We start from the raw sequence: 12,586 nt of genomic DNA on the forward strand, positions 1-12,586 counted from the left end.
GTAAGGGGCACGGCGATTTCTGCATTTTCTGCCGCTTTTGACACTGGCTGCGCAACACAGCTCTGTCCCAGAGGGGAATTTCGAAAAGGGAAAGAAAGAAAAGGAGAAGCGGGAAGTTGTGGCCGCTACAGGCTTGCGGGAGCGGCGCCCCGGCTGCTCCTGCCCCGCCTGGGGCAGGGGGCAGAGGGCAGCGGGGCAGGGGGAGCTGCCGGCGGCGGGCACCTGGGAAGGTTCGCTTGCACTCGCCGTGCCAGCAGCGGCCCGCGGAAGAGGAGCGACAGCGGGCGTCGAGCTAGAGGGGAGCAAGGTGCCGTCGCCAAAAAAGTTATTCCTCCCTCCCGCTCGGGGACGGTGATTCGTGCCCCAAGGCGCCCGGCGGCAGCTGGGCTTTGCTTTCTAGGGGAGATGAAACTCCTCAGACAGGCTCGGCAGGTGCCGCCACCGCCGGCCCCCTCAGCGCGGCTGGGCGGTGCGGGCCGGGCATTCCCCCGCCACCGGTCCGGGCTGGCTTTAGCATCTCCCTCACAAACTCCCCGTAGAGTAATTCCCTTTGGGCGGAGCTGTCCGAGTTTATTTGGATCAGGACAGTCTCACGGATGAGAGGTTGAATGACGCTGACCCCGGGTGCAGCCCGGCTGGTGTGTTCTGCCAGACGTGGTGATTTGCTGTTACGTGCCGTGCTCCTGGAGGGAAGGTTCAGCAGGCGACTGCAGGGACCGTGGCCCCAGTGGTACCCAAAGATGACCCAGTTCTGCAAAAATCCATGCGCACATCTGTGTGATCCTTTAAAAAGTGCTGGGCTTACTCAGAGCTAATGCTCATTCAAAATTATGAAGTATGTGTGTAAGGGTTTTACAGGTTTTAATAGAGGATCCTCATATCTCATGATGGAATTTGACTTAAAAATACAAAAAAATTTCCTTAGGTGATGCTGCCCATCACACAGTGAGTACTGTTACAACAATAGCAATACTTCCCTACAATAAAGCATTTTATAATATTTGCTATATTTTTAATGGAAAACTGTCAAATGCAAAGATTCTGACTTCAGAATTCATGTTTTCTGAAGATAATTAAGGTACAGTGTAAGCTGAAGTAATACAAGTGATAGCAAGTGATTACTTTTTTACTTATGTTTCTTGTTCACTGCTCCAAAGTGCTGCTCTTGGAACTATTTAAACAAGTGATTCACATTAGATAAACAGGCTACTAAAGCTGTAGATGTATACGGTTCTATAGACTTTAATAAAATATACTTATTTAAATACATGCTTCTCAGGCAGATTTCTCCTAAATCCCAGTTATGTTTTGCTTTTTGCCTTTCCCCCCCCCGTTTTTTAGTCTCTCATTCTTCCTGATTGATGCATACCATTGAGCCATATTTAATTATTATGAGAGTCAATGAAAAGGCAGCATCTACAGAGAGGACTGTACAAGTCTTTTTATGCCATGCAACTCAACATTTTGCAAGCTCTCTGTCAAGGATTGTCTTCTGAGTGCCAGGTATACTGTTGTTACCAACAAATAAATGTTAGTAATCACAGAGCAGCAGTCCTTTTGGACTCTGGCAGTACCACTCCTTAATCAGCTGCAGAGCTTACTCTGTGGCTTTATCTTTGCCCATCAGCATCCTCAGCCTGATGACTGCACAATGGTGGAAAATACCTCCAAAATTACATTGGAAGATAAGGAATAAATAAGAGAAAACTGGTTCGTAACTTAAAAAAAAAAATCAGTAACTACTTCATACAAGTTTACCTTGGCTTCAAAATTGAAGTTTAATCACACAGCTGGAATTTTAGGAGGTGGTGAGAAGTGTTGCACTCCCCAAAGAGCAAGACTTTGGGACAAGTGATACAGAAACAGTGTGAGCAATGACTCTATGCTATGGCTGTGTCTATGAAGTGGCTCTAGGGCCCATGGCCTGTCATGTTCCCAGATTATGCCCCTTCTCAAGCACTTGAATGTCACTACAGTTTTAGGTACAGAGAGTTGTCCTCTCCTCTGTCAGTCAGCAGGCTGTAGGAACCCTGTGTGTGTCTCAGCAATGAAAGGGAGAGCAAGAGCTGCTTGGCCTTTGCAGCTTGGATTATTTTGTTCTGCTATGGTCTTTCATACACACCCGATAGTGAATATAGAAATTAACCATGTGGAAACTCCTACATTTGCCTTCTGCAGACAAATTAATATCCTTTCACTCTCACCAAACCATGTTTTGGAAAGCAGTAATGCTGCTTTTTGTATTTGAGTGGGATCCTGCAGAGTGAGTGGAGTATTATCCTGATGCCAGTGCCAGTGTGAGGCGTGTGCCACAGGGCTCCATGCTTTAGGAGGTCTTACATCAAGGTTGTATTGTTTTTCAGCAGCAGCATATGGTAAACACTGTGTATTTTATAATAAACACTCAAATGTTTATGGTACCTAAAAGACTTTGCTTTCTGTATTCAGAACTGAAAATGTCTGAAGACATATCTGATGGCACCCCACCTGAAGAAAAACCTGAAGTAATGGAGATGCCCAGCAATGAGGTATTGCCTCATGAATCAGTACCACACCTCGTAGAAGCTGAGATCTTGCATGAGTCTTCACTAGATCAACATGGACAGGTCACTCAGAATGTTAGTAATGGAAAGGAAGGAGACACAGTCGTTAATGAAAACCCTTTGACTGAAAAACTCGTTGAAAGCCTGCCTTCCAGCCTGCCTTCCAGTGAAGACACAACTGAAGACAAGCCCACTGAGTGCATTGAAACTGTAAGCCTTGATGCAGAACCTGAATTGGAAGAAACACTGCATGAGCAAAGCAATCCAGTAAGCCATACTTTCTTTTCTGTAAAAGCCCTCCTCTCCTTGCATTGTGAGGACAGAATTTTGTATAATGTATGTCCTGTTTTTCACAAAAACCTAGGAAGTTATGTGGAAAACCTACATAGGGATAAATTAAATTGTAACACCAAGCTTTTAAAAACTAATAATACTTGAATTTCACTTTGTCAGTATGATATTAATTTGGTCTTTCAAGTCTGGTTGCAATGAAACTTGCATTGTGTAAAGGTAATATGTTACTGGATACATTCTTGAGACAACTGTTTCTTAACATGATTTAAATATGGAATACTGATAATGGCTTAACACCAGCCATTAGTGTAAAAGGTATGCAGCACCTCTTCTGGCTGTGTTTTTATTGAATTCAGTTGTTAGGAGTTCCCTGTGCACATCTACTGAATTGCACATGTGAGGAGACTTTGGAAGAGAAGCCTCCAACTCTGGCTCCTGCCTCTAACCCAGAAGGAGACAGGTTCCTATCTCTCCCTCATATTAGCCTTAATAAACTTGTATGGCTTTATAGGATTGGGTACCTGAAGAAATATTAGGACATCTGAAAAGATATCTCTGGAGATTAAAGCTCTTCCAGAAACACATGATGTGAACTACCCTTCTGCTTTTTTTGTGCACAGAAGTTTGAACTCCACATAATACCCAATCTGTCATCATCTATTAAATGCCAGACTTTGTTTCCTGACAGATTCTTTGTGTTTCCTCCTGCCTCTTGAGAACAAGATTTTAGACAGTGGAGTAACATTTTTGTTCTTATAGGCTGCAGACTCCTCATCTAAAGCGAGTAGATGGGGAGCTTGGGGTACCTGGGGAAAGTCTCTCCTGTCATCAGCTTCTGCCACAGTGGGTAAGTGTTCAGTTGGTAAAATGCGTGGAAATAGTTAATAATTTTCATGTGTTATTAGACAGATCTTAAGGATTCATAGACAATTTTGCCTTGATAAGCTTGGGAAGCATGATTTTTTTAAAGAGGAAGATGGACCTTCCTAATTATTCAAATTATGGACAAGGTACTAGGCTTGTTGGTAAAGTTAATGAATTACTTGATTGTGACTTCTTCATAGACGGGATCCAGTACAATTTCTATCAGACAAAGGCTTGTGGTTTCTCAAGTCAAAGCAACCCAGATTCCTTCTCATTCATGTTAATGGTTTGTATCCCAGGTTTGACTCCTGCCTACACATGAATTCACTTGTAGTAAATCATTCCAGCTTTTCTTGCCACCCAGTGAAACACTCATACTGTCACACTAGATTTCAGATAGTAAAACAATGTATTAAAACATGGGCCCTGTACTCCCTCTCCCTATACTCTCATTTCCAATAGTAGGTCAGTACAAAATGTCCTTGTGAAGACTTCAGGTAAAACTTAGTTATTGCTCTTTGAAAACTCACTGTCAACAAGCAAAGCATAGAAATATGTAGTTAGCAGTGGGAAATAATTTCTCACAAACCAGAAATGTTTTGTAACAAAACAATCTGTTAGCTAGTCAGTTCTCATAAAGGATCCATGGAACACTTTCAAAAGATGAACCTAGGAATTAAAATTAATAGCTAGTTACTAAAAATGAGTTCAATAGAGATACTGGTTTTATGATCCCATATAAGGCTAAATAATTCTTCTCCTTATCTCCTCTTTTTCATGGACAGTAAATGGTTTCTGTCTGTTTCTCAGAGGAGGGAAGTTTCCTTGTCCTCTCTTTTTTCAGTAACATCCACAGTCAGGAGTAAATAACTGCATTTTCTTTCAGACAACAACAATTAACATTTCTAGTTACATTCAGAATGGGTTTCTAGGGTGTGTGGAACGAGTTTGTTGTGTAGGCAGTCTGACTTGATAAGGTTGTGTGATGTCTGTTTTGAATAGGCATGTCATCACCATGCCTGAACCATGTTTGGGGTCTTGACACTAGATGTCACACTAAGCAAACTATTGAATCAACTTCATAATGAGGTGAAGAGATTTCTTTTGTTCTTGAAAGGTGCAAGAAAATTGGTTCCTCTTTATAGAACCACAATGGAGCAGAACCACTGAAGTAGTTGCTGGAATGATGAGATGGGAGAAGGCTCACTGTGATATGGAGGAACAACTTGTACTAATTATCACCATTTTAGTGTCTTTCTTTTCAATTGTGTTTTTTAGTAGATCAGCCATTACACAAGGCAATCTTTTGACAGTGTTGATAAAGCTATCCTGCTTCAGAGGGTGACTATTGCAGCTAAATCAATCAATTAATGGGTAGTAGCCACTGAAATGTGTAGTCCCTCACCTGTCTTTTCCTTGTGTGTTTCTTCCTTCTCCCTGTACCAGCATTCATTTTCCTCTGAGTTCCCGCTAATCCAGTTTAGGAAGCAAAACTGACATAAGAGTAACTCTAGAGGAAAGAAAAATCTATTTTCTGCCTCTTCAGTTCCTTGAACCGACCCTTTGAGACCAGTTTTGGGGAAGCAGAAGGGACAAGCATGGAACATGGGGAGGAGTAGAACCTCCCATAACTGCACCAAGGAGCCATTAGGTTAGCTTAGCTGTAACAGCAAACTCTTTATCCCCAGGGCTTATGAGAGGCAAAATATATTTTCAGTTTGTACTGGCAGCTTGTGACTTGCATTTTTAAAACATCTTCTATGCTTTAAAGCTTGAGTCTTTGGTTTTTCTTCCAACTAATCTATCTGCTAGCTTAATTAAAGTGACTGCCTTCTGCAAGCCTTGCCTTTCATATGATGTGTTTTGAATGAGGTATGGTATTCAGAAGGTGCTGAAGTTATGGTGCTCAGTGAACTGCATTTCCAAGAAGTCTGTTCTCTATCATGCTGTACGCAAATGCTTCACTCTGTGTAAGTTTAAGGTATTTTACCTTTAGGGCCATTGCTAAGACTAGCACCTGTCGATACATTCACACAATAAAACTAATAAAAAAATAACCCAGCTGTTTGATTCACATGATCCTTGAAATTCATAATGTAAGGCTGCATAATGCATCTTCCTAATGTATTGTTTGTAATTACTGTTCTGCTATCTTGATTATTTTGTTCTTGTGTATATTCTCATCTAGTTCCTCAGCTATGAGAATGGCACATGAAAATATCAGACGCCTATACTTCTCCCTGGTATGCTGAAAAGCACTTTTTGTCACTCAGTGTGACAGAACGAAGTGTCACTTTAGATGTCACTGTGTTCATGAGCTTGGATATTATTACGCATGGGTATGTGTAATAATCAGCATTACATAGTTGAATTCTCTTTGGAACAGATGTGCCAATGCTGCAGAAAATGTGAAACTAAAGTATTCAAACTTTGCAAATGTCTTTTCTCTATAGGTACTGCCCTGTTGCAAAATAAAGGTACAATATTAAAAAAAGAAGGCTAGGTGTTATGCTTGTACTTTATGTGATCATAAAAAGGATAGTTAATCTCTTCAGACTTTTATTTCATAAATTCGGGTGATTAAGGGAAAACTACTTTGAGTTGGAATCACACGGTGGTCGCAACTGTTTTGTAAATAACACTTTTCGGCTGCTGTAGCAGCAAGGCTGGCCCTTTGCCGTTACTCCTTTTTAAGAATGCTGAATGGAAGTAACAGACAGAAGGAAATGTGGGTGCATTCTGGGTTGGCAGTCTCTTTTGCAGTCTTTATGTCTTTTAACATGGGCTTATAGTCTAGAAGAGACTGAGAACCAATAAAATGGTGTAACAGCCTTTATGCTTATTGCTCTTATTGAAACCTTTTATGCTTGCAATAAGGAGATCTGAATCTAGTCTCATTTACTAGATTAATTGGAGTGATTCCTGATTTATAGACAAGATAACATAGGTGTTACAAGAATCTAGCCTGTTTGTTTTTTTGTTTTAACTGCCAGGAAGAGAAGTTTCGTGAAGGCTTGAAGTGAATGGAGTGCCAATAGGATAGCCTAAAAGGGGGCAAAATGGGGTCCCACTTTTTAGTGCACAAAACCAGAGCACGGCTGGATTGTCCACATCTCTATACTTCATGTTGTGGAGTGATTCTCCTCCAGCCAGTTTCAGGTTCCTCAGTTTCTCATCTGGTGAAAGATGCTCATTTAAGGCCTCAGTCTTCATCTTTAGCTTGAGCTAGATGAGGCTTCACTCATGTTACTAGACTAAATTTTGATCAGTTCTTCATTAGATGTGCTCCCATGGTAGGACACAGGTTACAAAGGCAGTGTTGTAGCCAGGGACAAAATCTCAGACTCCTCCCCATCTGTACCACTGAGTCAGAGAGTCCAGTTGCCTGTGAGTACTAGATGGACAAGGGATCAGTGATTCCTATACAGAGTGGTTTAGGTTTCAGACAGTGAACTACCCTCCAGGGATGTCTGTTTGCCTCTCTCAGCTCTACAGGGAATCCAAAGCTGCTAAGCTGGGAGGTGGAAGATAAAACAGCTTGCAGCAAAGTGGGATGGGATCTGACTAAAGCATTTGTGAGTGCTGCAATCTGGCCTTGGGAGATCAGGCAGACCAAAGGCAGGTCACGTTGTTAGGCGGCGTTAGCAAAACCTTCCTTTTTAAATGAAAGATCCAGCTAGGAACATGAGCAATAATATTCTGTGGAAATTGCCAGCCAATAAAAAGGCAAGGAGTCATGAAGGCAAGAGAAACAAAAGCAACAACACAGGGGAGAAAAGAGTGCTTTCTTCCAAAAGCTCACAGTTAACAATGCCTATTGCATAGCTCTTCTGTCTGCTGTTACAGAAGAGTAAATGGATATGTCAGAGGTGTCAGCTCAGTTGCATTAGCACACCCAGTGTTACAAAATGAGTGCATCTTTAAATTGTAGGCTTCTCTCCCATGACCTCTTTTATTTCTGTGCCTTTTGAAATTACAAATAATCATTTTCATTTCCAAGGCAACAGGTATTTCTGCCCTGTTTGTGCACGTATGATTGCTTCAGTTGTGGTCTTCTGATCTCATCTGGTTTTGCTGCTGCAGTCAAACATACATGCCATATAGCTTAGTTCAGCAAAGCCACCCTTAGTTGACCTAGAATATCTTCTTATTATTCTAGGGCATTTAACTACAGCCCCAAAAATGCTGCCTTTTTAGGTCAGTAAATATCAATACAGCAACTGTGTGCTTTCTCTTCTTAAATGTGTTAGCTTGTCTGCCAAACTATGGGAATCAATTCAAGGGTATAAAAAAATCACAGGAAAAAAAGTGGGAAATTGATCTGAAAACATGTAACTTTTGCAGACAATTCAAAATTTTGCTCAATATTTATAGGATTTTTATATGACTACAGGACCATAGTATTTTGTTACCAAGTCAGGTTGATTAAGTCACTGAAAAGAATAAAACTCTTGCACATTTAAAAAGTTGTGAGCAGAAGCAGTGGAAAGGAATGTGACATGCAATTAATAGTGATTTGAGTCCCAGGAATATGGGGATTAAATGACTCCAGAATCTGTGCATGCTAATAGTTTCATTGAGCTCATTAGAATATGTGGGAGATTGGGATTAGACCATGCAGTACATTGCTCTCCAGTATCTGCATTGGAACAGACTTTGCAAAAGTCAGGAAATGATCCAGCAATGACTTAAACACTGTGGTGCATAACCTGGTATGATTCACACAGTTGGATGCACTACTGTTTTTTGTAAGACAAGAGATAAAATAGATAAAGGTCATATTTTCTTTAGACAGGTAAAAGCATTTATCTGCCTAGGCTTTTACAGTGTGAAACATTGGGACCTTGTGCAGCCTATGAAATTCCTTGTCTCTGCAGGTCTGTTCCATAGGCCATATCTGTTCTTTATGTTTACCTCCAGGTACTGCAGTTTTCTTCTATGTGATCTTTCAAAAGTGCTGCTTCACATATGTTTTCTAGAGTATATTTATTCATAAATATATATATTCATAAATATTCATAAATCTAAGCTTTCCTTTTTCCTACTCCAACTAGATTTGCTGCATCTTTCTTGAATCAGATGTTCGAAAGCATATTTGTATGACTACACACACACACACACAGATGTATATGTTTTTTCAGAATGCTGCAGAACACTGGCAAGTGATGGGCTGTTTTGCTGTAATTAATGTAACTCAGAAAAGATGCTTTGAACGTCTCTAATAGAATGCACACAGTTGTGGGAAATTGTGGACAGCACACTCATTATGCATAACTTTGCATCTTAGATGTCTAGATATCTGCCTGACCATCTGTATTAATGCCTTCTCTGAAATAATTTATCTATTTATAGTTCAGTTTAACCAAAGAAGTATGAAATTGTCATTAACATTTCTCATAAATTGTTAAGCAGACAGTTGAAGCACTCTGGATTGTCCTACTGCTAGAAGTGATCAGTTTCATGCAAGATGCACTAACAGTGTACAGTACAAGATAAAAATCAAATCGTGTCACTGAAGCTATTTAATTTTGTGTTGGAAAGAAGTATTGCTCACCTGGTTTGTTGTTCACCTGTTGCACCTTAGCTGATGCACAGAAACTTCCAGCAAAGCAAGATTAACAGGTGGATTGCTTGTAATGAGAGAAGTATATCATGGACACACTTGTACACATATCCAGAAGCAAAATAGGCAGAATTTTAGAGTAGTCTTTTTTAAGGGCAGCATTTTTCAACTACAGTTGATGCAGATTAGGAAGATATTGCCTCCCCTTGGCTGACTACCAGCCAGTCTACCCAATCCTATAGTGGGATTACACTAACAGATCACAGGGTCTCACCAGTCCCTGTGATATGCTAGTGTAAGTAAACTCTGTGTAGAAAACCAGCAAGGCAATCCTGTTCTGTCAAAAATATGCAGATACAAACAGTAGCAACATGTATAATTTATATTAAAGTAGACCATTTTAATAGAGGGCTAGGGATTCACTGCATATGAATCATGTAAAGGTGGTAAAATCTCTGTAGGAGATCACCTGCCGCTGGAGCAATAGTTCTGCTTGTGTCATTTGACATCAGCAGACTTTACAAAATGTATTTAAATAGTAGCTTTGGGGAGAGACATTTCAGAATTTTACTTCAAATGAGAAACTAAGGAGCTTAAATTCTGAAATAACTTTGGGGACTGGAGTCAGTATCCCTAAAAACATAGCACCTCTGCAGAGGACTGAAGAACAATTCCTTGCCTCAGTCCTGCAGTCATACACAATCCATTAACTTTGGTTTAATTGTGCTAGAATACTGAAAACTATGTGAGGTGATACTCTATGGCCTTAGGAGGACTGTCAGTTTCCATTTAAACTGATTGCCATAGAATATTCAGTATTTTGAAAAGCAGGGAACTAAACTTATGTGGGCCACTGAAATAACTTACTTTTCAGATCCAGCATAATTTGTGTTATATTTCAGCCTTATAATTTATATTCAGTTAATATGAATATAGTGGAAGTGAATTATTAACCTAGAGAAAATTAAGCAATTCAGGTAAGTTTAATAGATATTTGGTTTGTCATAATTCATGAAGTATAAGAATACTATGCACTGATAGTAATAAGTTTTCAAATCATATAGTCTAAAATATGCCTCTCCTACAGGTCATGGGATAACAGCAGTAAAGGAAAAAGCAGGAACTACCCTAAGAATTCATAGTGGAAGTTCAACATCTCTGGAAACAGCGGAGCCTCCTACAGCTGAAACACCAGTTACTCGTAAGTTCAAGTCCACTGAAATTGGACAAAACTCTTTGACTCTGCCAAATCAGTTCCATGTAGAAAATTTTAAGATTTTGATCACATAAACCAATTTACTGTAATTTTTGACTTGCAGGGTTGAAATTATGCTGTAACCAGCTTGTTTTCTTTTCTTAGAAGCAGAAGATTCTTTGGCCCAAAGCTCTTCTGAGAATATTCCTTCTTCTCCTTCATCTGGATCTCGTGGCATGCTGTCAGCTATCACTAGTGCTGTACAAAACACAGTGAGTCATTTTAGCTGGTCTCTCTGCTCCAGTTATTATTCGTTATTTTTCGGTTCAACTTCACTGTAGGTCATGTTTTTTAAGTTACAGGTCTTTGTAAAGATAGTTCTTTTGTAAGTCTTTTTAGAGTCTTTTCCATGACAAAATAACTTTAAAATTAAACCGTCTAATTAAAAAATAAAAAGTCAAACAGAACTAACTCAGTTACTATGTTTTCACCAGTTTCAGTGAAAAAAATATGGTCTTCTCCAAAACTATGAAGAATTCTGCAAATTTTTGGAAAATCTTTTTTATAATTGTACCATCATCTGATTTTTTAATTTTACAGTTAAGTCCTTCCAGAGGAAGTGGGATAGGACTTGTTACCATTTTTGAAGGCAGATAGCATAAGAAAATACTCCATTTGCTTATTTTAAGACTTATACTAAGCTCTCTATTTTTAGTTCCTGTCCTGTACCTTCTTCTCTTTATCTAATCTTTCATTTCATATTAGCCTTCCCAGAAGGGGCTCTGATTGCAAACTCAGTTAGGCAAAATCTTTTGTTCAGTTCTTTCCTATCATCCTTATATTTTGTGTGTTGAACTTCATCCTGTACCATACTGTTTCCAAATAAATTTTTGTGTCATCTTCTTCCCCAATTTTTTTGCACCTGGTGTTTCACTTGAAGTTATAGAAGGCTTTAAATATTTGCTGTAAAAGCATAGAAGATTAATTCCCCACTGAGCAAGTTTTATGAAATGGCAGTTCTTTTTTATTGTATATCCAGTTCACTCTGACTGCCTCATCACTCTAATATCAAAGATTTTAGGAACAGAAGGAGATTCCTATAGATTATTCCTAAAACTGTTTCTACAGAACCTGGAGCATCATATGGCTTGTGGAGCTGGCCACCAGTAAGATTACTTGAGCATTATACAAGATTTGCAAATAAGAGAAATGTGCTTGTAGGCAGCCTGGAGAGCTGCTATACCACAGTGATCAATGTGGTACAAAAAGAATCACTTAAAGTCTCACTAAGTCACCTGTAATGCCACTGGAGACTTTGGAAGGGTTTTCCATTATAGATCAGGTTACATCAGCATTTGAGTGTCTGACACACACATAATCCAGATTGAAATGGAAATCTTTAGCCAGGGAAACTTCTTCAGTGTACATAAAAAATATGAAGACACAGTAAAACATATGTATTTAAATAGATATGTTCCAGAGTCATCATTAATGTTAAAATTTTAAAAATCCAGTAAGGCAGAGTCTTCTGTTCATGATGGACTTGGCTCCATATTATTCATATGTAAAACAAGTTCGTACAAACCAGATGTCATTGGATGAAATTAAAGTGGAATAGAATAGAAAAGAATAGAATAGAATAGAATAGAATAGAATAGAATACAATACAATACAATACAATACAATACAATACAATACAATACAATGGCAGAGCCACAGAATAGTTAGGATTGGAAGGGAACTTAAAGATCATCTCGTTCCTATGTCCTGCCTTGGGCATGGACGCCTTCCACTAAACCAGGTTGCTCAAAGCCTGATCCAGCCTGGCCTTTAATACTTCCAGGGGTGGGGCTTCCAACACCTCTCTGGGCAACCAGTTCCAGTGCTCCACCATCCTCATAGTGAAGAATTTCTTCCTGATATCCAATCTAAATCTATCCTTTTCAAAGTAAAGCCATTCCCTTTTGTCCGAACTCTGCTTGCCCTTGCAAAGGGTCCCTCTCAAGCCTTCCTATAGGTCCTGTTTAGATACAGGAAGGCTGCTGGAAGGTCTCCTCAGAACATTCTCTTCTCCAGGCTGAACAGCCCCAGTTTTCTCAGACTGTTTTCACAGGAGATGTGCTCCAG

General features: G+C 39.7%; 1 protein-coding gene across 2 annotated transcripts in view; it reads left to right on the forward strand.

The window, feature by feature from the left end:
* The window catches only part of FAM114A1 (family with sequence similarity 114 member A1), a 29,565-nt gene that overhangs the window by 300 nt on the left and 16,679 nt on the right, over window positions 1-12,586 (forward strand). The window contains exons 1-5 of one of the 2 annotated variants that reach the window (XM_030947835.1): window positions 15-307; window positions 2,449-2,810; window positions 3,597-3,684; window positions 10,352-10,465; window positions 10,625-10,731. In XM_030947835.1, coding sequence (XP_030803695.1) covers window positions 2,457-2,810; window positions 3,597-3,684; window positions 10,352-10,465; window positions 10,625-10,731 — 663 coding nt within the window. In that variant the 5' untranslated portion in view covers window positions 15-307; window positions 2,449-2,456. Of the gene's footprint in view, window positions 1-14; window positions 308-2,448; window positions 2,811-3,596; window positions 3,685-10,351; window positions 10,466-10,624; window positions 10,732-12,586 lie in introns of those variants that run through there. The other variant, XM_030947834.1, reaches the window with a different exon arrangement.

Source organism: Camarhynchus parvulus, chromosome 4, assembly GCF_901933205.1.
Source record: "Camarhynchus parvulus chromosome 4, STF_HiC, whole genome shotgun sequence".
NCBI lineage: Eukaryota > Metazoa > Chordata > Aves > Passeriformes > Thraupidae > Camarhynchus > Camarhynchus parvulus.